Source organism: Silurus meridionalis, chromosome 1, assembly GCF_014805685.1.
Source record: "Silurus meridionalis isolate SWU-2019-XX chromosome 1, ASM1480568v1, whole genome shotgun sequence".
Classification (NCBI taxonomy): Eukaryota; Metazoa; Chordata; class Actinopteri; order Siluriformes; family Siluridae; genus Silurus; species Silurus meridionalis.
Window position 1 is genome coordinate 10,890,055 of NC_060884.1, and position 27,961 is coordinate 10,918,015.

The window sequence follows — 27,961 nt, forward strand, 5'->3', positions numbered from 1 at the left end:
CATACAAGTTTGCTACTATTACTTGCATTACTGTTACTATTACTGTTAAGATACAGGTGGATATGAAGAAACAAAGTCTTGTAAAAATCTGTGATACGTAAAAAAGGATGATATGCATAAGTTTTTAATTGTGCTAATATTGTCTACAGTTATCAGTTATTATTAATTGTACTGTCCTGTCTGTTAGCCCAAAATAAAACTGTGTACAGGAGGATCCTTACTGGACAACTTTGGTATGTAAATAGGACTGCTATAGCTGCCATCTCCTCCATCGCTCAAAGCTTTGATCTGTATAAGCAAATCATCTCCGGATGGAATCTGTAGCTCCAGTGATGTCCGATTTGTTTCTACTATGCTGGTTCTACTGTGCCAGCTCTGATGGTACATAACCTGAAAGACAAGATTCAGTGGTGTATCAATGATATATCAGTAGAACTGTATCACATGTATCACCTGTATCACATGCATTAAATATTAACGTAATAAAAATCATTCAATAATTCTTTACTCGATATTACATTTAATGTTGGCTTAACAAAACAATAAGCTGCATTTGCAGAGAAAACACGTTTCATGATCCAGCGTGCTCAAGTGAAAGTTTGATATGTTGCTGTGCAAAATATACTTGTGCCACAACATGTTGATATTCAGTATATATAGTGTATGGTGCTGCAAATAAACCCTTGGTTGCACAAATTCCTTAAAATTCTCCAGAAAGCAAGTGTGTTTTTAAATAGCTGTACGAGTAAGAGAAAGTAATACAAGATTATTTATCTAAATCTATATCTAAATTTTATCTATATCTATCTAATTTATTTGGGAACTATTGTTGGTTAAATGATGTATGTTGTTTAAATGATTAAGACTGAAGATGAAATAAAAATTGATACGTTCCTTCAAAAGGTATAGATTTACTTTAGTCATATCATTTCAACTGTTGTTTTATATTGTGTAACGAGGTGCAAACTGAAAAAAATCTTCGAAGCATATGTACATAGCAGTGGCGGGCCGTGCATTTCAGAGTTGTTCTACCTGAATTAATTGAACTATTAATACCATCATTATGACTCCACAACTATAGAAATCAATAGGATACAGAAACAGTATAAAGGAGTGCTGCATCACAGACAGGTAACTTCTAGAGCAAGAATGAATAACATTACTACAGCAAGAAACCCAATTAACACAATTTAAGTATCCTTTCACTGCAGCCACAGCTGCACCACCCACATAATATATATGTGCAGAAGCACCAATATTTGGGATTTTGTGCATTTCTTCTGTGCATTACTGTTTGAAACGAAAGAAATAATAATATTGGATATTAAAAAAACAGGTATGTAATAATGTACAACATCATCTTAAACATTTACTGCTGTTTTAGCACTGTGACAGACTTGTTGTGGATGTGTTTTACAGAGCAGTATATTTGTGATGGAAACACATTTTCATGTTAGGAGAAATATTTGCTCTATATTTCAACTTAGATTCCTGTGACACCGTTGGCGGTGGTACTATATAGTGAGGCATACTGCTTCATGCATATGGACATCTCTGATATGTTAGAAAGCTGTCTGGAAGATATGCTGGCTCGTTTTAATGTGTAAAGCACAATGTCTATGTATCTTATTTTACACAACACATGCAATATATATTGATATTCTGTAGTGACAACTTTACACCATAACACCAGATGTCATTTTAAAAATCATGCTTTATATGACACACATATATATCACACACACACACACACACACACACACACATAGAATATATATATATATATATATATATATATATATATATATATATATATATATATATATATATATATTCTATGTTTAAAACACAACAATGTAAGTAACGTTGCTGTAAGATTTTATTGTGGTGTTTTTAAAAACGGACAGTATTTGGTTTCATTTTGGCTTAACAGGAAACAATAGAATAGAGTAAGTACTTACTGGAGTGGTATTGGAAAAAACTGTATATGAGGTTAATGACACCTTTTAAATTATAAACTGTGTGTTAAAATCCCATATTACTCCAGTAATAACTATGTTATCAAACCAAGTTCAATCCAAACAGGGCTTCAGGGATGTATTTTGGATGTAATATTCTAATTGAGAAGGCCAAAGAGCCAAAGAGCATGAAGTAATAGTCTGTGATTACTTTAATGATAGAATTCCACAAACTGCTCTAGCATTCTACTAAACTTTAACACTACTTTTAAAAAGACAACCAATAACAATGTACTCTATAGACTCAAGAGTAAGAAAGAACATATTACTTGTCAACATTTCTCTAATTTTATGACAAGTATGCATATGATATGACTCCACTATCAATGCCTCCCACACTGTGAAGAATCAATGTTTAAGCCCTCCTATCAAGGTTTTCTCCTCATAGTATTTGTATAGGCATTTTTCATGTGTCTTGTTTTTTCCCCCTAAAGTCCTGGACAGCTATTTCAAATAGCACTGCTTTGTGACACAGTCCACTGGAAAAAGTGCTTAAAACTTAAAAGTGAGTTCTCAGCACACTAGAAGGATGATTAGTATGCCAAGCAATTTGCTATGCTCTTAGGGGAAAAGAAATCCATAAATCATTTATAATTCTTCTTCATACGGACAGACAAAAAACAAAGACCTGGGCTTCTGATATTCCTTCTTGCCTGCATGGGTGAGATAATTTGTAGCTATTGATTGCATTATACAAGTTCTGCTCTGAAAGCAGTCTGGATTACAAATGAATACTGGAAAGTGATGCTCAGTAAAGCTTGTAGCCCATAATTTTCCAGTTGCCCTTACCCCCACGTAAAGGCCTTTCTATGTTTGCCAGAAGCATTCAGCAAAATTAATACATTACAAAAATTACAAAAAGTTCAATTCTGTTTCTTTTCCCTGCTTTTCATTTTCTTGGTTTGTGCCAGTTCATATGTGCCAATGACTAAGACTGCTCTTTTACAGCACAGCAGGCCAACATGCTGACTGGCTCTCTCTGAAATGTATTTTTAAAATATGCTGAGCTCGATTCAGACTGCAAATCCCTAGCGAAGAGATTCTTTTGAATGCAAACAAATTTCTTAAATGAAACTTTTGCCTAATCAAAATTCCATATAGTAATATTGAATTAATTTTAAACTGAGATTATAAAGGATCACTGTATTTGCATGTAGTCCTCATGTTTATATATGTAATTTTCCTAAAAGATTGAGTGAACATACAGACAGTGTTTGACTGAGGCAGCAAACTTATCACACAGCTTAAGCAAAGATCTTGTAGCTGAACTAATCCTAAGGTTTGAATAGTTACTGTGCCTCATTTTAGTTCAGGATTTGTATTGGTCAAGAGCACAGAATACACTGCTGGCTCTTTCACCTAATTCCAGAGCCAGCTGGCTTTCCATTTGCTGTCCAGGTTGCCTGATTAGCGAACACCAGAGTGTGAAATCAGATTAAAAGCTGATTCAAATAAAGGCATACACATAAGGTACAAAATATAAAAGCCTGTAGTGCACAAAACACTAATGGGTTGGGGAAGAATGAGTCAAGAGAATTGACTCAATTGAGAAAAGTTTTCTGTTAAAAACAGATTAATCTTAAATGAACTCTAATATATTAAACAGTGTATAAGAGGCAGGTTCAGTTTGTACACATTGATCCATATTGTGGTATTCCATAAAATAGAAAAGCATTAAATAAATCTCACCTTGTAGCCTGTTACTTCAGATTCATTGTCCATTGCCTTCACATGCTGCCAGTGCAAAAAGATCTTGGAGTTTGTCATGTTCCACTCAATATTCCCTGGAGGCTGGCTTGGAGCTAAAAAAAAAAAATACCATGTGTAATTTATTTTGGACATAAATGTAGCATTTTTTCTCTTAAGTTTATTTCTGTCATTTTTTAAGTCTGGCTTTTGGATTTATAAATTATTGGCCTTGAGCTTTATCTTTTCTATGTATCACAGACTCTTGTTTTTTTATGATGATAATAGAAAACAAGGAAACCTTATGTGCACCTCAGCATACAAACATAGTCAATTCAAACTACATGCCTCAGAACCTACTACTCAGAATACAGCAACCTGTACCTAATCAATGGACTTCTGAACCTACCTGTACAGAATGACACACTGACAGTTTCAAAATGACTTTCATTCACAAACACTGTGACATTGATCATTGACTAGTTTCTCCTGCAAACATGAAAACTCACACAGCTGGTTTGCAGGTAATGCATCTCAAACAATAAAAAAAGCATCTATTGTGACATTTCACCTGTTATGAATTAATGTAGTTTATCTCAAGGTTACTGCAAGGTGGCAGAGTATACTCATGAGTCCCACCTAATCACAGCTGAAACAATTTGACCATTATAGCAACATTTCACAGAAACACCCTTAAAAAAATTTTATGTACTGCCATGGGTACTAAATCTCGCTAGACTTCTTCATTGATCTTGCCATCTATTTAGACCATCTGCTTTACATTCTTTACCCCAACAAGTAAGAAACTGCACAGATCACAAGAATGTTGAGTCTCTCTGACTACAAGAACCTGAAATCATGACAAGCCCACTGTTTTCTATTCTTTGTCCGGTTTCAGTAACCCCTCAAATAGGCCCAGCTCCAAGAACACCAAGGTAGATAGTTTATCTTACATGCACGCCACTGGTCCATGAGAACGTAATGAGAAACTCATACTTCCCCCCTTTCTTCACTCACAAATACACTGAGGAAAATAAGTATTTGAACACCCTGCTATTTTGCAAGTTCTCCCACTTAGAAATCATGGAGGGGTTTGAAATTGTCATCGTAGGTGCATGTCCACTGTGAGAGACATAATCTAAAAATAAAAAATCAAGAAATCACAATGTATGATTTTTTAACTATTAATTTGTATGATACAGCTGCAAATAAGTATTTGAACACCTGTCTATCAGCTAGAATTCTGGCCCTCAAAGACCTGTTAGTCTGCCTTTAAAATGTCCACCTCCACTACATTTATTATCCTAAATTACATGCACCTGTTTGAGGTTGTTAGCTGTATAAAGACACCTGTCCACCCCATACAATCAGTAAGAATCCAACTACTAACATGGCCAAGACCAAAGAGCTGTCCAAAGACACTAGAGACAAAATTGTACACCTCCACAAGGCTGGAAAGGGCCACTGCGAAATTGCCGAACAGCTTGGTGAAAAAAGGTCCACTCATTAGAGCAATCTTTAGAAAATGGAAGAAGCTAAACATGACTGTCAATCTCCCTCGGACTGGGGCTCCATGCAAGATCTCACCTCGTGGGGTCTCAATGATCCTAAGGAAAGTGAGAAATCAGCCCAGAACTACACGGGAGGAGCTGGTCAATGACCTGAAAAGAGCTGGGACCACCGTTTCCAAGGTTACTGTTGGTAATACACTAAGACATCATGGTTTGAAATCATGCATGGCACGGAAGGTTCCCCTGCTTAAACCAGCACATTTCCAGGCACATCTTATGTTTGCTAATGACCATTTGGATGATCCAGAGGAGTCATGGGAGAAAGTCATGTGGTCAGATGAGACCAAAATAGAACTTTTGGGTCATAATTCCACTAAACGTGTTTGGAGGAAGAAGAATGATGAGTACCATCCCAAGATGGAAGTAAGTAGGCGCCGCCCAAGTGGCAGCCTGTTGCAGCAGCTCCCGTAAAGTTTGTGCTTTTTTAATTTATTTTATAGTGTTCCGGCACTTTGTGTTTTTTTTTTTTTTTTTTTAGTGTATGCGCGTAAATTTGGAAACTGCACAATGGACATAAACAAAGCCACCGAGTTTGCTCTACTTTTCCTGCTTCTTTGGACTTTGTTCACAGTCGCGTCTGGAAACTCTGTTCATAGCCACGGTCCTATTGTTTACACCAGGGATCAGCTGTTAGCATTCCGCAACATGCCGATGCTACTAGGAGAAAAACCGGATATTCCCCGCGAGCTAAGAAGGAGAAGACGGGGGAACCGTGCTGGAGCTTTGTGTCGGAATAAAAGGAGACGTTACAGACCAACTCTCCCGTCCATCGTTATGGGAAATGTAAGATCTTGACCCAACAAGATGGACGAGCTAGCGGCTCTTACCCGGCATCAGAGGGAATTCCGGGAGTGTAGCATCATGCTGTTCACGGAGTCATGGCTAACCAAGCTAACACCGGACACGACCGTGGCTCTGGATGGATTTGATTTACTGCGCGGACAGAACGATGGAGAGCGGTAAGAGAAAGGGAGGAGGACTGGCAGTGTTTGTGAATAATAGATGGTGTAAATCTGGACACATCACTATTAAAGAACAGATCTGCTGTAAGGACATTGAGCTGTTAGCCGCTAGCATGAGGCCGTACTATCTGCCGAGGGAATTCTCGCATGTTATCGCGATAGCTGCGTATATTCCCCCCTCTGCTGACGGTGAATCGGCATGCGATGTCCTGCATTCTGTTGTTAACAGACTGTTAACACAGAGCCCAAATGCCCTTCTCATTATCTCTGGAGATTTTAATCATGCCCCTCCATCCTCCACTCTGCCCACATTCACCCAGTATGTTTCATGCCACACCAGAGACAATAAAACACTGGACTTATTTTATGCAAACTCAAAGGAGGCCTATGCTTCATCACCTCTCCCCCCCTTGGGAAGATCGGATCACAACCTGGTTCATCTCCTACCTGTGTACAAACCCCTTGTATGCAGGCAACCAGCTACCTCCCGCACAGTGACGACATGGTCTGATGAGACCGATGAGGCTCTGAAAGACTGTTTTGAAACAACTATGTGGGAGGAATTGTGCAGTCCACATGGGGAGGATATTGACAGTCTAACAGATTGTATTACGGACTACATTAACTTCTGTGTGGAGAATACTGTACCCACCAGGACTGTACGGTGTTTTCCCAACAACAAACCATGGATAAACCCTGATATAAAGACTCTCCTTAAAGAGAAGAAGAGGGTGTTTAAATCAGGAAACAAGGAAGAGCTGAAAACTGTCCAGAGAGAACTGAGGAAGAAGATCAGGGAAGGAAAAGCATGCTACAGGAGGAAGATGGAGGATCAGCTGCAGCAGAACAATGTCAGCGGTGTATGGAAGGGGCTCAAAACCATCACTGGTCACAAGGAGCCAAGCTCTCAGGCTGTGGGTGACCAGAAGTGGGTGAATGATCTCAATCTATTCTTTAACAGATTTGATCAGCTACCCTCCCCTGCCCCCATCCAGTCCCCCCTGCTGCAATCCCCTCTCTGCTTCCACAGCAAGCAGCTCCAGCCCCACCTCTCTGCACTGCTATCAGCTCACAGACAATACACAACACACCTAACTTCCCCCTGCCGATTCCTCCAGTCAACACTCCAGCCAATACACACTGCCCCTTACAGAAGCCCAGGTGAGAATGGAGCTCAGGAAGATCAAAGCGAGGAAGGCTGCAGGCCCAGACGGCATCAGCTCCAGGCTACTTAAGACCTGTGCTGACCAGCTGTGCGGCATATTGCTGTACATGTTTGACCTGAGCCTGAAGCTGGGAAAGGTGCCACAGATATGGAAAACATCCTGCGTGGTGCCTGTACCAAAGACGCCGCGCCAAAAGACTTGAAGACTATCGACCAGTAGCGCTGACCTCGCATCTGATGAAAACATTGGAGGCTAGTGCTCACTCATCTCCGACCTCTGGTGAGCCCATCAATGGATCCACTTCAGTTTGCCTACCAACCTGGCATTGGAGTGGAAGACGCAGTCATCTTCCTCCTAAATCGGGTTATTTCACACCTGGAAAAGGCTGGGAGCACTGTGAGAGTCATGTTTTTGACTTCTAGTGCTTTCAACACCATCCAACCTGCGCTCCTGAGGGATAAGATGGTGTACATGGGAGTAGACCATCATCTGTCTGCCTGGACACTGGACTATCTCACAGACCGACCACAGTATGTGAGGACTCGTGACTGTGAGTCTGACATGATTGTCTGCAATACTGGAGCCCCGCAGGGAACGGTTCTTGCCCCGTTTCTCTTCACCATCTACACTGCAGACTTCATGTTCAGCTCAGAAACCTGTCACCTACAGAAGTTCTCTGATGACTCTGCCATCGTCGGTCTGATCACGAATGATGATGACAGAGAGTACAGAGGACTTATAAAGAACTTTGTGGACTGGTGCCAACGGAGCTGCCTCCAGATAAATGCGGGGAAAACGAAAGAACTGGTGGTGGATTTCCGTAGGAACAAACAAATTCTATCACCAGTGAACATTCAGGAAAGGACATTGTGAGAGTGGACTCTTACAAATACCTGGGTGTTCACCTAAACAACAAACTGGACTGGACAGACAACACTGAGGCAATCTACAAGAAAGGGCAGAGCAGACTCTTTCTGCTGAGGAGACTAAGGTCTTTTGGAGTACAGGGAGAGCTACTGAAGACCTTTTTTGACTCTGTGGTGGCCTCAGCCATATTCTATGGAGTGGTCTGCTGGGGCAGCAGCATATCTACTGCAGACAGGAAGAGACTAGACAAGCTGATCAGGAAGGCCAGCTCTGTTCTGGGGATTCCCCTGGACACTGTACAGGAGGTGGGAGAAAGGAGGATGGTAACAAAACTATCATCATTGCTGGAGAACGCCTCCCACCCCCTGTATGAAACAGTTACATCGCTGAGCAGCTCTTTTAGTAACAGACTAATACATCCCAAGTGTCTGAAGGAGCGATACAGAAGGTCTTTTCTCCCTGCTGCTATTAGACTATACAACCAAAGCTGTTCCCAGTAAAACCAGTCACCAACATACAACACTGCTATTACTTTTTAAGATGTGCAATAACTTTATCTGTGTGAAATATTATTAAACATATCAGGTACAATATTATGTGCAATATTACCCGCAATTTACGTGCAATACTACCTCAAAACATGACTTAAAAAGCGTACTTTTGTTTTTTTTCCTATTTGTATTATTACATTGTACTGTATATATACTGGTATTGTAGTATATGTATATTATTTTTTAGATATTTACATTTATTTTTATTTCTTTGTTGTTATTATTATTATTATTGTTATTATTATTTATTTTTATTTCTGTTTTTATTTTTTGTATATTCTTCTTTTTTTATATATATTTGCATCTATTTTTATTTCTTTGTCTTGCTGCTGTAACATAGAAATTTCCCCACTGTGGGACGAATAAAGGTTTATCTTATCTTATCTTATCTTAACACCATCCCTACTGTGAAGCATGGGGGTGGTAGCATCATGCTTTGGGGGTGTTTTTCTGCACATGGGACAGGAAGACTGCACTGTATTAAGGAGAGGATGACTGGGGCCATGTATTGCGAGATTTTGGGGAACAACCTCCTTCCCTCAGTTAGAGCATTGAAGATGGGTCGAGGCTGGGTCTTCCAACATGACAATGACCCGAAGCACACAGCCAGGATAACCAAGGAGTGGCTCTGTAAGAAGCATATCAAGGTTCTGGCGTGGCCTAGCCAGTCTCCAGACCTAAACCCAATAGAGAATCTTTGGAGGGAGCTCAAACTCCGTGTTTCTCAGTGACAGGCCAGAAACCTCACATCTTCTAGAGAAGATCTGTGTGGAGGAGTGGGCCAAAATCCCTCCTGCAGTGTGTGCAAACCTGGTGGAAAAACTACAGGAAACATTTGACCTCTGTAATTGCAAACAAAGGCTGCTGTACCAAATAATAACATTGACTTTCTCAGGTGTTCAAATACTTATTTGCAGCTGTATCATACAAATAAATAGTTAAAAAATGATACATTGTGATTTCTGGATTTTTTTTTTTTTAGATTATGTCTCTCACAGTAGACATGCACCTACGATGACAATTTCAGACCCCTCCATGATTTCTAATGGGAGAACTTGCAAAATAGCAGGGTGTTCAAATACTTATTTTCCTCACTGTAGGCCCAGCTCCAACAATACCATGGTAGATGGTTTATCCTACATGCATGCCATTGGTCCTTGAGGTGGTAGTGAGGAACTCATGCCCCTCACCCCCGTTCTGCTTTGCGGGTGCCATGGACTGGGAAACAAGCCAAGCTATCACACACACACTTCTGAACAAAGTGTTAATATCAGCCGAACTAAATTTGTACTTGATACTTGGCATTGGCAGCAAATGGGGTCGACTTTGTGAAGAAAGAAAAAAAAGAAATGGGGTAAGATTTAATCTGATCTCCCTATAACACTCTCTGGCCAATGGGTAGATGGAATAGTCAAACCGAGACTGTGCTTTCAACCAGGAGGACTAATCCCTGCTTTTGGCAGAGTACACCCAGAACTCTTTGGGTCTCTTATCAACCCAGCTGATTTTATTTTACTGTGTACTTGGGTACCAACCTCTGCTGTTTCTGTTGGAATGCCAGCCCAAGATAGCTTTGTTTTTTACAATATACAACAGCAATTATGGCATGTAACGAATGTTTTATAGCTATGCAATTATGCAGTAAACAGTGTCCATATACTGTTATACACTGTATATAGTATCAATCATTTCATAAGTTCAGGCCATACACACAGCCTAGAAATTAAGACTATAATTACATCTAGTGTAATTGTCCAGTAAGTAATGTGACACAACATTTCTGGTTTAAATAAAAAAGGAAGAGGGCTGAAAGTATTTCAGTTGTGCTCACTCACTTGATACTTGAGTAAAACAAAGGAAGTGTGTATAAGTAATACAAAACCATTTCTACTATTGTCCCCATATTGTATCCATATATCTCTAATATTTGCCAATATGTGAATTTAGTTGAATAGTTTTAGCAGCCTATACTTTCTCTCTGTTTTATAACACAATACACATAAGAACAATTCCTAAGCTGTACAAATAAATCCATTTCTTGTTTTTTTCCACTGAGACATTTGAGTTTATGTGATAACACACTAGTTCAATTTAAATATGCTTGAGGCTTAAATTAAGTCTACATGTATCTGTCATTGAAAGATGGATGATCCTATCATTTCAGTATGATAATTCCACTGATTATTTATTCACTAGTATTTTTTGCATTATTTTATTAGAATATTAGCAAGAATAGCTCTGTTATCTGTAGAGATTTGTATGCTTAAATAAATAATTAGTTAAGAAATTAGTTCAATACATAATTACTCCATTATAGATGCAGTTGCTAACAAAAGCTTTTCCTTTTTTAATTGAGAGAAAACCCCCCAACCACCACCTCCGGGCTATTGGTTACTCTGGATTGTCCCTAGGTGTGAATATCCACGCAAAAGAAAAGTAGTTTTTTTCGCCTTTTGCGCAGAGTTTCTGTATAGGCACCAGGACCATTGCAGTGAGGTAGTTACTGAAGATGAATGAATGAAAAAACGTGAAGAGATATTAGCACAAACAATGCTTTAGAGACACATTTATCAAATGACACATAAAAGATGTCGGCAGTATAAATTACTGAACCCCACTGCATTTGTCTCCCTTTGCAGCATATTTATCAAGGACAGTAACAGTATGCTAATGAACAGTCGCCCGCTTTAATCATTTCGGCATCCACTACAACTAGAGTAGTGGGAGGGAAGTGTATACACAGCGCACATTTATTAGACACCGTCTAGTAGAAAAGACTTGCTTTATATTAGACTGTAGAAAAACAGACATCACGTGATACATCACACACACACACACACACACACACACATATATATATATATATATATATATATATATATATATATATATATATATATATATATATATATATATATATACACACACACACATACACAGCTAGTACCCTAGATTTACGATGGGTCGACATGATTTTTCGATCTTAAGATGATGATATCGTTACAACATATTTGTGAATATATTTTAAGTTTTGCGTGGCAGAAAAATGTAGCAGCGTATCTTCATTTGCTCATCCATGTGTTTGCTGCTACATACATATATGCTGTATAGTTTATAGTGTATGGTACTGTAAATTACAAAACTTTGATAAATAATGTACTGTTATTTGTTAAATTAACAAATTAAAGTATACTACCCCTTAATGATCACGATTCTTTAAGACTCTTGGGTAGACTAAACCATGTCTCAACCTATATACAGGGTTGGGCAAAGACACATTAAAATGTTATATAAAATAAACTACACAATACAGCAGCCACACCATATACACCACACCATATAACTACTGGATTTTTTTATTTTACAAATATAAAACAATACGTTTAACATGAAATTTCTTCACAAACCATCCATCAATTGGTTTATTTGATCTACTGTATCCCTTTACCATTACACTGAATCAGTTGATTATAAAAATAATGATTGCAACAGCTTTTTTCTGGCCTGCAATAAATGACATATGCAACTAGTTAACAGATTAAATATTCACATACATATCCCTGTGATCTCCCAGATAAGGTTTAGTTTTAAAGTAACCAACAGTTTAATGTTTAACAGTTTGCAAATGACTCATAATTGTATCCTTATTTAGTTACTTGGTGTTTGGTAATAAAGGGCTACTTTACATCCGCAACACTGACTCAATGACAAACAAGTAATTCCTAAGAAAACAACTGATGGCAGCTGTATTCATACAGGTGTATGCACCAATCAGAGGCTAAATCCTTTTGTGGTCATTATGTAGACTTCTTACAACACATTTTACAGTATTTTAAAACTGCAAAATACACAAACTATGAAGTCATTTTCATCAGCCCTATCAAATACAAATTACAAAATCCTATTTTATGTTTGAAATATGTAGAAATAAGTAAAAATCATGTGAAATTTTGTGCAATAGTTTTACTTGTATTCAAAGAATTGTAATACTCACGTGGTTTCTTAGTAGTCATGTTGATGGCAGCACTGGCAGGTCCAGCTCCACCACTGTTGTGAGCTCTGACTGAAATCAGATACAGTGTGCTGCCCTTCAGGCCTGTGATGTGAGCAGGGCTTCTTATGACCCTTTCCTTTATTGCTACGCTCTCTAATGAGCCGTCCTCCCACAAAAGCACCTATAGTTAGAAAAAAATTTAAGACTGATAATAGACTGATGTATCTATGATTATTTGAGACATACTATCATGTCAAACATTAATGAAATCAGGCAAATAGTTAAACTGCCTCTACATCACACTTTATTCACTAGCCATCACTTTTGAGCTGTGCGTACTGTACTTGTCATGAAGGTGATATCAGAAAGGCAAAGTGGAAAGGCAACGTTTTTTTGTTAGCCAAATCAGAAGACATCACATGTAATAAGGAATAAAGTTTTTGTGTTCACTAAGAATGTCACTGGCAGATAGAAGAGTGAATCCATAACTGTGCTGCTGTTTATTCCTTGAACAATTCAAAATGTAAAACATTTTTCACAACCTATAGAATCATATTGGAAATGTATGTGCAGAGCATCGAATGTCAAAGGGGGGGCTTGTATTTGATACACAATCCAACCCTACTTAAAAAGCATGGTTTCTTTTTTAAACAATTCTACAGTACCGTCAATGTTTAATATAATACAAGTATGTTATTTCAAATCAGCACACTTTTAAATTAAAGCCTGAAAGTGCTCAAGCAATCAACAGCTGATGTGTATAGTCACAGGGTATTTGGTATCGAAAGCCAGAAAACATCAACAAAAAACCTAGGCAAAAAAAAAACAACATCTATCAAAGGGCAGTCTTGCATAAAAAGAATGCACTGATTCATCTAATCAGCTCATTATCAAGCTCTTTGTATTTTAAAGTGGCTAAGAAAACATAAAATATAGACCAAGCAGTGGTCCTCTTCTGATTCCAAAAATATACAGGGGATATTTAAGTAATCAAAAGAAAAATTGAAAGGAAGGTAGACTTTAATCAATAATAATAATAAAAAAAAAAACAATAAGGGTGTTTCGTGACCCTCTTTGTTTCTATATTACTTTCAAACAATGCACAATTAGATAAGGGGGAGACAAATAACCACAGTGATCGTATAAGTTATTGTTGATCCTCTGAAAAATAAAATACTGTTGTTTTCTAAAATGGCAGTACAGTTTTGTGCAGAAAAAAAAAGTAGTATTTTGTTTTGTATTGTATTATGATAAAAAAAATTGTAAAAGGTAAAAACCGTACACAATTAATAAATTAATTAGCTGGTGCCTTTATTCTTACCTCATATCCTAAAATATTAGATTTGCTATGACTTGGCAGTATGGGATCCCAGAAAACCTGCAGCTCTGAGGAAGAAAGACTATGTGCCCACAGTTTGGTTGGAGCTACAGAAGGTTCTGTGAAGACAAAGAGTAGGGCCCCAAAATCAAAGATAAACCAAAATAAAACTGACCACCACAAATTGTTAGAAAATAGTAAAGTCTGATAATAGACTCAATAGAAAAAGTACAGTATGTAGTATAAAGTGACCAGACAGAATGATTTAATTAGTGCAAGACACATAAAACCCCATTAAATGTTAATTTATATATATATATATATATATATATATATAATTAATACTTTTACACTTTATTTATTATTAATGTGATATTTAAGTTTTTTCTTTTTAATAAATTTGCTGAGTTAACACAAATATTGCTTGTTCTTTTTAGGATATGGAGTGTAAATTTATATAAAATAAATTCTGTAAATATTTTTAGCATAAGACAGCAAAATGTCAAACTCAAAATACTTTTCTTAAATTTTGTATTAAGATTCTATATAAACACTCAAGTTATAGATAAAAAAGTGAAAATACGTTTCAATACTTTTTATACCACTAGTCCTACTTTCTCTGAAGTGAGGCTTGATAATTATAATATAATAATAATAATTATAATAATTATAATTACATAATTGTATTATAGGCTACCTTAAAATTAAACATTTAATTCATTCTAATGTCTGTAAATGCACTTCTAATTCCAGATCATGTTTAGAGCCTGTGAAGAAGAATTGTGCCCAATAAGCCAATGCAAGGATCTGTGAGTCACCAACACTAACTAAATAATTCAACTTAAAAATTCTCATTCACAAGTCAATAATTTTTTTAAACTTGTATTTCAGTATATTTGTATAAAGAGAATTGACAAATATTTACTCAACCTTCCTCTGCTGAGCAGACAACAGATACAGGGCTATATGGACCTTCTCCAATGCTGTTGTACACTCCCACCTTCACTTCAAATGGTGAGAGTGGAGGAAAGCTATCATTTTTAAACACATATCGGGATGCATCTACTGAGGGCACCACACTTTGCATCCAGACAGAAGACCGAAGTAAACGAAAGGCTACCACATATCCAAATTCTTCTCCATTCTGAAGTTCTTCTGGAACAGGCTGAAGTTAAAAGAGAATGGTAAAAAAAAAAAAAATGTAACAACTCCAGATGGTCAGAAAAATCCAGAGAAAAGATGCTTGATTCATGTAATTAGCTGAGATCATCTTACATAATTTGAGGATGACAAGAAAAAGTCCCTTGTCATTTCTTTTCTTGCTATTGTCATGTCTTCCTAGATAAGCTGAAAAGCTCTGATTACTGCTCTGTCAATCTGGTATCTAAGCTCCGAAAACATTTGAAATGCACTGTTTTTAAAATCGTACTTGCTTTCCTCACAAAGCTGAACAGGTGGCATTGCAGTCAGTGTGCTTATAGTTAAAATCTCTTGACAAGCTTTGTCATTTAGCTTTTTTTTTTGTTACACAAGGCCTTCCTCTAATATAACTTCTATCGCTATCATTATTATGATTTCTGTAGGGAGTAGCTGCATACAGTTAAAAGTGACATTGACAGATCCATGTTTTAATTATGGCTCATCTTGGCATTACCGCTGAGGTTTAAAATTAAATCAAATTCATGTCAGAAGACTAATAAAAGAAAAAAAAACTAGCCAACATAATATAATATAATATAATATAATATAATATAATATAATATAATATAACAATCACTAACCCTTTACTATATACAGTAACATATTGTGAAGGAATGGTGTCATCCCAAAAAAGTGCAAGCATTTTTTAATTATTTGACCCGATAAAAATAAATAAATAATATAAATAATATAAACATTGTTAGTGTTGCTGCACTGCCATGTTAAACTGCACTGATCCATTAGCTGACAAACTATCAAATTTTTAATGTAGTGGAACAAAACAAACGAACAAATAAATTACATTATTTTTTCCTTGAAAACTCTGTCCACATGACTATGCTGGTGAGGGTTACTTTTACTGTTAATTCTCTAAATAATACAAAATGACAAAAAGCCTAGGTAGAGAGGTGTTTACATATACATTTTGTTAGACACCCTTAGTAAGTCTCTATTAGTGAATGCTGTACATTCTCATATTAATTCACTGGGTCAAGAACTACTGTAACTACTAGACACTAACTAAATCTAAAAACTATTTGGTGTGTAACAAAATTTCACAATTGTAAAGAACACAGATATTACAATGTATAATTGTAGTGGAGATTTAAAACAAAGCTGAAAATAATTATACTGTATGCATTCATTTACATTTTAGTACATGCCTTTTAGTGGTAATTGGTTTGACTGGTTTCTGAACATCAATTACAACATCTGTTCTAAAATCTGCATATTGGTAATGCATTAATCCTTACCTCCCACACAATTACCAGTTCACCACGGTTTCCACCACCTCCACTCACATTTGCTGGAGCGACCTCAGGAACTTAAGAAAAAATATCAAAAATCAACAACAAAAACAAAAAATTATATCAAAGAGCAAGATTTTGAATTCTTCTTATGTTGCCTGGCAAAATAAATTTGTCTTCTTCAAGATAAGAAATGAGTTTAGTTAAAGTTGAACCTGGAAAACAAAAGAAACCTTTGGGGTTTTGTCATCTCTTTAAGTGTTAAAGTCGACATGGTATTTTATTTCCTGTAGCTCTGATCATTCTCTGCATAACAAGCCAAATATAGATTCTTTCATTTTCTACTGCTTGTTGCTGAGCGTAGAGATTTCACACATTTACAGGCTAAATTAATAACAGTAGAAATCCATGCTTGCTAAAGTATCACATCAAAATGATTAAAAAGTACAACTTGACAACTTTACCCTTCTGATATGAAAAGAGATAAAAAATTTTTACTGAAGTATCAGGAAGCACAAATATCAAAAGGTATTCAGCTAACAAAAAAGTACTAACACAATCAATGCTTTCTCTCATTCACTTTAGCAAAATCTCCTCCGGTGTTGATCAGATAGATGCACGCATGATTTGTGTCTTAATTGTGAGGAGATTATTTGGTGATTTGGGGCCAAATGCAATGACTGACAGGAAACAATGATCATGGATTTCCCATGGCTAATCTGCCATCGAGATGAGTCTCTACAAGTGAATTAAATTTAATTTAATTAAGGAATTAAACAGCATTCTCGCAGTGGGGCTGGAACATTAGTAACGGAAGGAAATGAGAGAAAGAGAGGGGAAAGAGGAGAGGGAGAAGGGACAAAATGAAGAGGATAAAAAAGCTTCAGGGGTTCTAGAGGCAAGAAAATAGAGAGGTACAGTACAAAATGATAAAGTAAGGACAGGAAGAAGAAAGGAAGTCATGTGTTAAGGAAGAGGAATATATGAGATTAAGAGGGATTTTAGAATAGTACCTGCTGCTTTAGTTAGAACAGCTTCAGATGGGGCACTGGGCTCGCCCACACCGACACTGTTCACGGCTGCCACCCTAAACTCATACTGAACCCATGGCCTTAGGCCCACTGCAGTGGCCCGTGTCATCTGTCCAGGCACAGAATCAGGAACTAGGATTAAAGAAATTTGGAATGGAGATACAAATAAATACCCTCTGTACATAACCCAACAAAGTTAAGTCCAAGTTGATGGATGTAACAGATTGTTATGTCATACAATGATTCATTAAGAATACGGAAAAACATAATTGCAGCAGGATTATACACTGTAAACCCTAATTCTGTCATTACTTATATAATCAAGTAATCTTGAGTTAACACTGCTTGAAATTTTGTATTTTCTAACCCTAACTCAAAAATATAAGTTAGATTAACTTACTTAGCTGCAAAATACTTCAACTTAAAATTTTGACTGTTATGAACTCAAAATCCTGATTCATAAAAATAGCCACTCTGGTCTCCTTTCATGGAGATTGGTTATTTAAAGACTTCTGCCTGGCAACAAGAGAACTAATGCAGTGATTGGTAGAATAATCCTATAGGCGGTCCTTAATGCCTGTTGCTGAGGCCGGAAAATTCTGGAATTGTTCTTCTCGTCTTTCGCCATTTTAAACTCGGTAAGTAAAGTTATTATGCAGAAATTAACTTGAATATATTATTTTAATTGTCAAATATGTTTAAAGCTTAATTTTACATTTTACAAAGAACCGCCCAGTCATCCTTACAAATCTTTCAGACACGTTGTGTTTCCCATTTGCTAACATCGCTATCAATTTTGTGAACATTATTTTAGAAATCATATTGAGACTGAATTTGACTTGTAAGATGTATCCGTTTTTGCTGGTTTAGGCTGGTTTAAATGGAACATTAATTTTGAATATTATTAATTATAATAAAATATAATTTTCTTTATGATGTTTTGTACAGCCACTTGAGGTTAGTGATTATTAGTCTCATTTACTATAAGACAACTTGAAAGCCTTTCATGTTTTCAACATTCATTTCAAATTAATTGTGAATGGTTGTGGCATTAATGGAATTGTTTGTTTTCTCGTAAAGTCAGCCCAGCCAACTGAGGTCCGAACCCTTGTGCTGCGAGGACTGCCTGTCCTGCTCGGGGATGATGAGATGATGCTTTTTTTAAGTCATGTTTGGTAAGTTCATCTGATTTACATTTTAAGAGCTACCTGTGCTCACAGCAGTCTCAGTATTTCAGGATCATGTTGATTTTAAAGCAATAGTTCACCCTAAATGAAAATTTGCTTAAGATGTACTCATCTTACAACACTCTCAGGAAACAAAGGAACAGAATTGTCAATGCCCTGACAAAGCCTTTTCAAAAGAATAATAATAATCCGTTTAAGGGTAAATAAGGTTCAAAAATTGGCTGCCCTGGTCACATGTATGTATGTATATATACATTATTACACATTCATATTTGTTGCAAAACATTTATGAATAATAAAAATACATTTATATATGTAAACAATTTGCTTTGTGCTTACTTGTGTGTTGCTAATGTGGTAGTATGTGGCTAATAACAATGTCAATATAAGTGATGTGCATATATTTAGTGTGAAATCTGCTAAATATGCATTGATGTTCTACAATAAATGCATGACCACAATATAGATTTATTCTTGTCTTCACTAGGTGTCTGATCATCGCAATTCTATCCTTGATGTGCCAGTGGGAATCTTATTTGAGCACACCGATCTTCAGCCCCCCAACTCCTTGCATTTCAATTCCTCGATTGGCATAATTCTTGAAGGTCAAATGGTGATGGACAAGATGCCGGACCTCACACAAGCAATGTGTGTCCTCTTTGGGATAATTTATGCGTTAAACCTGAATTACCCCAAATCCCTTGCAAACACTTTTGATTTTATACAGCGAGTACTGATGTCAATGGGACAGAATGCCCTCAAGCCCAAAATACAGTCTTTGGCAAACCAGCTTTACTGTTAAAAATGTTTAGTTGTTTATGTGCACAAAGTTGCAGCAGTGATGTTATGCAGCAGTTAAGGTGATGTTAATTCTGATGTTTTTTTTTATTTACACTGAAATTTTATTCATTTATCTGTACATTTTTGTAGAGTGTGGCTGTGACCAGTTGTGTTTTATTTATTGAAATTTAAATGTTTTAACATATAAACAATACATGTTCAATGTTCAATATGATGTTCAATGTGTTTTTTGGACTGAATAAAGATTAAACAGTCAAAAGAACAATAATATTAGTCAATTCAATTTATAATCATTTGCAATTTCAGTTTAATTGTTAAGTTGACTTGAATATGTAAGTAAGTGAACTTAATAGTTTAAGTGCAAATTATAAAACACCAAGTTAGATGAATTTAACAATTTAAGTACAGTCTACATGAGCACCAAGTTAGATGAACTTAACAATTTAAGTACGATCTACATGAGCACCAAGTTAGATGAACTTAACAATTTAAGTACAGTCTACATGAGCACCAAGTTAAGTGAACTTAAATAAACAAGTTAGGGAAAATCCATTACTCAATTCAGTTTACTCAATAGGTTGAGTTCATTGAACTTATTAGGGTTTTCAGTGTATGCAGATGAATATTTCATATACTGAATATCTGACATCTGATAGAAAATTTGTTAATCTTTGTTAATTTGTTATGTTAATTAAAAATAATAATATAATAACATTATTGTAAAATTTGACATGAAGGTAACATGGATTCTACAAAAGATGTTGGAAACATTCTTTACTGATTCTGGTCTATTTTTAATTTATTGCATTAATTAAATTATTAGGTGCACTTTCATGCAGCGAATCTCCCATTCTACTAGACACCAATGGTGTTCTATTGTATTCACATCCAGTGACTAGAAAAGCTACTCGAGAATATTACACTCATTGTCATGTTCATGAAACCAGTTTTGAGATGAAATTTGCTTTGTCTTATGGTGCATTAACATGCAAGAAGTAATCATTAGAAGATGGTTAATTTGTGCACATAAAGGGCCAGACATGGTCAGTAATAATACTCAAACTACAAAGAAAGCATTCCCCCAAACCATTACACCACCTCCACCAGCCTCCAAGTCAAGTTAAGAATTCAAGAAGCTTTTCGACTTTCATTTTAACCATATATAGCTGGCGCAGTACACAGTGAAATGAAACAACGTTCCTCCTGAACCCTGGTGCTACGTACAACAATCACAGACAACAGAAAACACAGGGCTAAGTGTCCTTGCCACATAAAGTGCATGTGTGAAACCTGGTGCAAACAGTGCAAAGACAACACAACACAGGATAGTGCAAGACAAATACACAAAACACAAAATACAAAATAGCTCCGGCAGTTAACCTGTTGTAAAGTGAACAGTATCAAAAATGTAAACAAAATGTTAACCAGTCTCCACCTTGACACAGTGCAGGTTGGGTTGATGGATTCCTGCTGTTGGTGCCAAATTCTGATCCTAACATTTGTCTGCCTCAGCAGAAATCAAGATTCTTCAAGAAAAATTCTTACATTCTCCTGTCTAGTTTTGGTGAATTTGTGCCAACTGCAGCCTCAGCTTGCTGTTTTTAGCTGATAGGAGTGGAACTCACCTGGGCGCTACTTTAAGGTTTGATGTGTATTCTGAAACATTTTCTTCTTACTACAAGACACCTCTACCATTATGGCCAATCTCTGTTGACCTCTCTTATCAACAATGTGATTTTGTCTGTAGAACTGCCACTGCTATTTACTGGATGATTTTTTTATAGAACCATCCAAAAAAAGGTCTGTACGATGTTGAGTATGAAAATTACATCAGAGTGCAGTTACAAATATACTTAAACCAGCTTGTCTGGCACCAACAATCATGCCACAGTCAAACAGACTAATGTTCGTGTTTTTACCTCATTTTGATTAATTACCTGCTGGTCATATATGCATAATTTTCCACACTGCACTGTTGCTACACAATTGGTTGATTTAATAATTGCATGAAAGTAGGTGGTTCCTAATCTAGTGTTTAATGAATACATTTGCTAGAATTTGTGGTGATAGGTGATAAATGCTAGAATAAAGCAATAATCAGTAAAAAAAAAATTAGGAAAATATATAAGGCCTAAGTTATTATAGTTTTATGTGTACACATATGTAAGTTAATTTGATTTATTTAAGCAAATCAGCACATTCTTTTAAGCATTTGGCTTAGTGTTTTGGGACTTCCTAGAAATACTATTAAAGGGCAGGGTTAAGAATTATACAGTAATATTTAAAAAAATATTTCAAGTAAGATATTATATAAAAAATTAATTTCAGCAAAATAATCTAAAAGCTCTGCAATACATAATATTACTTTGGTAAAGACCACAGTCATCCAATAACATTTCAACCGAGCCACAGGTTTATACTGACATGCATCTCATTAAGTTCAAGTTCATTTCTATGGTGTTATAACGTAAAAAAACATAAACCAAAATTATTTACTTTTTAAATGAACAGAAAACATTAATTTTAAATTAACAGAACAGTCTACATCCTTCTATTCATCTATCTCACTGCCTCAAGTCTGTGCTATTTTAAAGTTTTAATTCCACTTCTAAGAAACTTTTTACGTTTTGAACTTACCATGGATACAGTGAAAATTTACCACACACAAAAACAAATATTTATATTGTTGTCAACCCTTATTTTGCAAGTGATGTATTTCAGGGAATTTTTCACGTCTTAACCATCTCTGGTAAGAAACATATAAATCTCAAATGTATTTATGGTTAAAAGGTTTTGGAATGATGGCTTGACAATAACATTTTCAGGGATAGATTAAAAATAAAAATAGACTTAATTTGGTGAACAGTTTCTCCAGAACACAGTGTTGCAAAGGTTGCAAATCCGAAGTTTTATCATAATGTTGATACCATTTTGTTTTATTTGGGGGATTCAGCAGTGCTTTCTGAAAGACCAAGTTTTATTTCCTTTAGGATATATACAAAAATAAATGAGTACCAAAAGACGGAGTCACCATCCTGGCCACTGGACTATACTAAAGGTAATTTGTTGCTTTTGCAAGCTTAATACAAAAAATACAGTTACTAAAGCTTGTTCTACATGTTAAATTATCTATTGCATCCAACAGCTTTATTAAAGCCCAAGTTCTAAACTATCATAGTTTATGTGCGTCATTCTTGCATGTCCTCACATGCATAGTTTAATTATACATCAGCAATAAACAATAGACACTGACTATTTAAGTAAGGGTCATATAAATGTATATTTTTATGAGTTCAGTATACCTGTTTTTACAGCCTGCCAGCCAATGGAGAAATCACTTCGGACCTGCACAATGTAATGTGTGATGGGACTGTGATTATCAGGACTAGGACTCCATGAGAGCTGAACTGTCTGGTCAGTGACTTCCCCCACCACAATTCGTTCAGGGCAACTGGGGGGCCCTATGATAGAAAAAAATAATGTTTTTATGAGGTCATGTGACAAGGACTTAAATCATCAGAATAGTCGTATCTACTGTAAATATATATAAAGATGCAAACCAAACAAATATGTAGAGGGCCATGTTGCAGGCATGTTGCTGAGACACAGTTTTGAATATTGTGCAGTTTCAGGTAATCTAAGGAAGGATGCATTTAATCTTTCTCAGAGCAAGTGGTATGCAAAGGTTAAAATGTTTTATTATTCATTTGTTGGAAACTGTGATAGAAAAAGAAGAGAATTCGTGCAAGAGTTTGAGACAGAGGGGTGGGGTTTGGAGTTGTAGTACCTATAAGGAGCTGTATGTACCTCTGACAATCAAATCAGCTGCAGCTGAGACGCTGTCCATCGCTGTATGGACCATACACACGTATTTCCCAGAGTGTTTTAGCTGAATGTTACGTACCATTAGGTCACCGGACACTCCCTAGAAAAATAAAAAAAATAAAAATAAAATAAAGTAAAATTACTTATACTAAAATGCATGTATTAATGCCTCCACACCCAACAATATACTGTAATCATCTCTAACCAGTCAACTAAATAATAAAATATGAAAAATAAAACCATTACAAATTACCAAAATGACTAAGCTCATAACATTTTTAAGCTGTCTATTACAATTAATCACAGCATGTGACTTACTGACCAAGACAATAAATAATGTCCAGTTTAAATGCTGTATAAGCCTCCTACTAATGGAACATTCTGAATGTGGAAGCAATTTTGTTCTAATTGGCTATACTCATCAGGTAAGCATGTAATAATAAGCAGATCTTTCAAAATATTTTTTTGTTTTCAAGCTAAGCACACTGCAAAAAATTTTAAATGCATAGTCATAAACACAATAACATTAAAGCTTTTTTAAAAATAAAGAAAAATAACTGGCCTTTCATTTTTACCCTTGACCTTTTAACATAGGCACTAAATACCATTTAAAAAGATTAAAAACACAGTTTTGCATCAGTAGTGCAGGTTTCAACAATCTCCATATATGATTAAACTTTGGCCTTCCTACTACTATTTTTACTGCCATGGTGATGGCATGATTCCTGTTCTTCAATGTGTTTTAGAAACAAAAGCCAGACAGCAATAAAATACTAAACATATTTAAATGAACAACAAAAAACTAATCAAGATGTCTCGGTTTACTTGTTTTAATGTAAGCCAGTACACATTTTTTTTATTATAGGCTGGAAATAAAATTGAAGGCAGCCTTTAAATGGAGAGACTTTTTTATGTTTAATATGTGGATTAAATCCTGTAATCAGACACATTTGTGTGCTTTTTTGTTCACCGAGCAGCCAGACACAGCTCTTGTTCTCCATGTCCCTGATCAGTAAAAAAAAAAAACTACAAAAGAGCATTTGGAGGTCTTAAAGTTTAGCTGCTGCATGCTGCACAAAAAAGTCTAGCTTTATTCTAAATAAGAAGCTTTCAAGAAAGAACCTGTATACCGTGTAAAAGCATTATGGCACTCAGACACTTGGAGAGTGTCGGATATCTATCTTTAGAGACGTACCCCTCCAATCATCTCAAAGTGTTCATGGCGGGTGAAATCGACAAGTTTCCCGTTGAAGAACCACTTGAAGATGAGGTCCATATTGGAGTCTCTGGACACCCTGCATGGCAGAACTATGCTCTCACCCACTGTGGCATCCATACTCAGTGGAGGAACTGTAATTTTGGTTGGTTCTGTTTAGGAAAAAAAAAATGGTAAAACATTATCGTTGTTTTAATGGGTGTCTTTGGGGTTATACTAACATACTAAAAACTATAATTTAAGTTTTCTATTAGGTTTACAGTCTGGAAGAGAAGTCATGTCACACCGGTAATAAACTCAACCAGTCATTAGTCTCAAGTCAGGTAAATGCTTAAAAATGGTGAACCTTATTTAAAGACCATTTAAAATCTCAGAGGAAGTGTGATGACAGATGGTCCGATTTTGTCTATGAATACTGATGTGCAATTATGTACATGTCTAGTAACAATGACTAATCAAGAGAAGCTTCACAAGGGTCTGCAGGTGGATACATTTTGATCATTTGATGATCTCATTTAAACTCTGGCTTTATAATTAGGAGTTTAAGTATATAGATGTGCGTTCTCTCTCTCTCTCTCTCTCTCTCTGTGTGTGTGTGTGTGTGTGTGTGTGTGTGTGTGTGTGTGTGTGTGTGTGTGTGTGTGTGTGTGTTTGTGGGAAGGGGTTGTTGGGTTTGTGTAGTTGAACTCTTAGGTGCATTTCACTGCTCTTCACAAAGAAAAGTGATTTGTTCATAACAGCTATTTCTTTTAACTATTAAACATTAGATATCGTTTTGGAATTTTGTTATATAGCATTGTAGCATTAATTAGCTCAATACACACTATATGGCTAAAAGTTACTGGACACCTGTCAATCACATTTCCAATGTGGCTTCTTTGAAACTGTTGCCACAAAACAATAATTGTATACAAAGTGAAGTTACAAATTCCCTTCTTTGCAATGAAGAGCCCCCAAGCATGCTCCAGGATGATAATGCCCCTGTGCACAAAACATGGAAAGATGGGTCACCAAGGTTGAAGCTGAAGTGCCTGTACAGAGCCTTGAACTCAACCCACTGAAAACGTTAGGGATGATTTGGAAAGCTGACTGTGCACCAAAGCTGACATCAGTGCCCAATCTCTCTAATGCGCTTGTGACTGAATGAACAAATCCCCACACTGATGTACCAAAATCTGGTGGGAAATGTAGCTCAATGGATAAGACCTTTGACTTCTGATTGGATACTCTTAAGCTCAAATCCCAGCAATCTTCAACTACTCAGTCACCCTGGGGAAAGGTGTCTGCTAAATGCAGGAATTTTTTTTTATAAATGCCTAAAATTAAAACCTAGTGTAAAGCCCTCACAGAAAAGTACATACAAGTGTAGTCAGGTGTCCACAATATTTGACCATAAAATGTATGCCAATGAAAGATCTTCAAGAGGTCAACCAGATAAACATATCTGTGCATGTTTGTATTTGTATAATAACAACATCTAACTATGTCTATGTCAGGGGTGGCCAACCAGTCAGAGACCGACAGCCACATTTTTTACTGTGTTACCGCAAAGAGTCACATCACACACATAGGCACACATGAACATCACCCATCCCTTCCTCTTACACACACACACCTCTGCTCATCCAGATTTATTGTAAATGTCACACACCAACATAATGACAGAAATTGACTCCTACAGTTCTAAGACCACAGGACAGTCATTTTTAACAATGAACACTGCACTGCCACACACACAAACTCTTAGTTTACCCAAGTCTACAGACAAAAATATAATAATTTACAATAGCGTTTTTCTTTTACTATGCATGTTACTTAGTGGGACTTTTGGCATTCCTTGCCTTGAACAATCCCCTTCAAATCTGCCTCGTATTTCGCTGTTGCCACTCGAAGCAATTCTTTCACATGGGTGTCAGTCAGAACAGATCGATGCTTTGATTTCACGTGTTTCAGGGTAGAAAACAAGGACTTTGTTTGCTTTTTTTTTACGTGCGTGTTCACTCCACTTGAGTTCAATACGGTATTTTCGTCAAATGCGCATGTGCGTGAGATGAATATACCGCAGGGGTGGGCAATTAATTTTTACAAGGGGCCACATGAGAAACCTGAATTGTGTCAGAGGGCCACACCAACGATAATATTTTAGGGATGCACCGAAATGAAAATTCAATTCAAAAGTCAATGAAATCCATAATTTTTTGTGTTATGCCTTTTGCCTTGGCACCATCACTGGAAAACTTTCCTGCCTTTTCATAAACGTCCGCTACAGACGGAGTGCACATGCTTGGATTGACTACTTTTCTGCGCCGCGTTCTTCTCATATTTAGAATGGCAATCGGGCTGTTTGGATTTCAGGTGATAAATTAATCCCGACTTGGAGAAACTCTTTGCAGATACACCCCCTCTTGAAATTTCAGCATTGCATGTTTTGCAAATCGCTATCCACACACCGCAGACATGTCCAGATAACCGTGTGCTGGCTGCGCTTTTTTATTGCGTCATTACAATTGTGTTTCGTCTGATGTACCGCAAAGTTTCCCAGTAGGGGCAAGCTCATTTAAGTCTTAAAATACCGTATTGAACTCAAGCGAAGCGAACACGCCCATTAAAAAACAAACAAACACAAACTTCGATATGAACGTAATAACCGCATGAAACCAGCCAAAGAGCCGCATGCGGCTCGCGAGCCGCGGGTTGGCCACCCCTGCTCTATGTCAATATGTCTTTCAGATGCTGATCATTTTGTGTCTGAATTATTCTTCAAAACAAAGCACAGCATTAAGTACATTCTAAAGTATGTACTGTTGTAAAATCTAGATGGCAAGTCTCTCCCACAAGACTCAATTACTGTGTCTGGACTTCTACTACAATGTCCCTCAATACTTGCACCACGCCATACAAAAAAAATAATTAATATAAAAATAAAATGTATATATATATATATATATATATATATATATATATATATATATATATATATATTCCACATTATCAATGGCTATTCCACTCACAAAATAACTGCACTTAGAATGTTACAGTAGAATCTTAAAAAATAAAAAATAAAATAAAAAATATAATAAAAAACAATCCATTTACTTTTTTGTGAAAATTTAAGAGAAATCTTGTGTCAAGCCTGTTATGTACAACCTCTGTAACAATGATTCATCAACTTTTCAAATCTATCTGGGAACATGTCAGACTAGAGTTTGTTGTTGTAAAGAGGATTTTAGACATACATTTGTCTTAGAGACAGGCTGCACATTTGATTATAGCCTCAAGAGTAATTTCATGACAAAAGTACCAAACACATTTCAATAAAAT

The 27,961-nt window shown here is 36.3% G+C and overlaps 1 protein-coding gene across 2 annotated transcripts in view; it reads right to left on the reverse strand.

The window, feature by feature from the left end:
* LOC124390691 (contactin-4) overlaps window positions 1-27,961 on the reverse strand; it is a 149,462-nt gene that overhangs the window by 5,548 nt on the left and 115,953 nt on the right. For both annotated transcript variants that reach the window (XM_046856711.1, XM_046856712.1), the window contains 10 exons: window positions 24,620-24,792; window positions 23,407-23,524; window positions 22,902-23,060; window positions 17,594-17,743; window positions 16,587-16,657; window positions 15,064-15,298; window positions 14,137-14,252; window positions 12,816-12,996; window positions 3,708-3,820; window positions 222-390 (listed from right to left, as the gene is read on the reverse strand). In XM_046856711.1, the coding sequence (XP_046712667.1) occupies window positions 222-390; window positions 3,708-3,820; window positions 12,816-12,996; window positions 14,137-14,252; window positions 15,064-15,298; window positions 16,587-16,657; window positions 17,594-17,743; window positions 22,902-23,060; window positions 23,407-23,524; window positions 24,620-24,792 (1,485 nt within the window). The remainder of the gene's footprint in view (window positions 1-221; window positions 391-3,707; window positions 3,821-12,815; window positions 12,997-14,136; window positions 14,253-15,063; window positions 15,299-16,586; window positions 16,658-17,593; window positions 17,744-22,901; window positions 23,061-23,406; window positions 23,525-24,619; window positions 24,793-27,961) is intronic.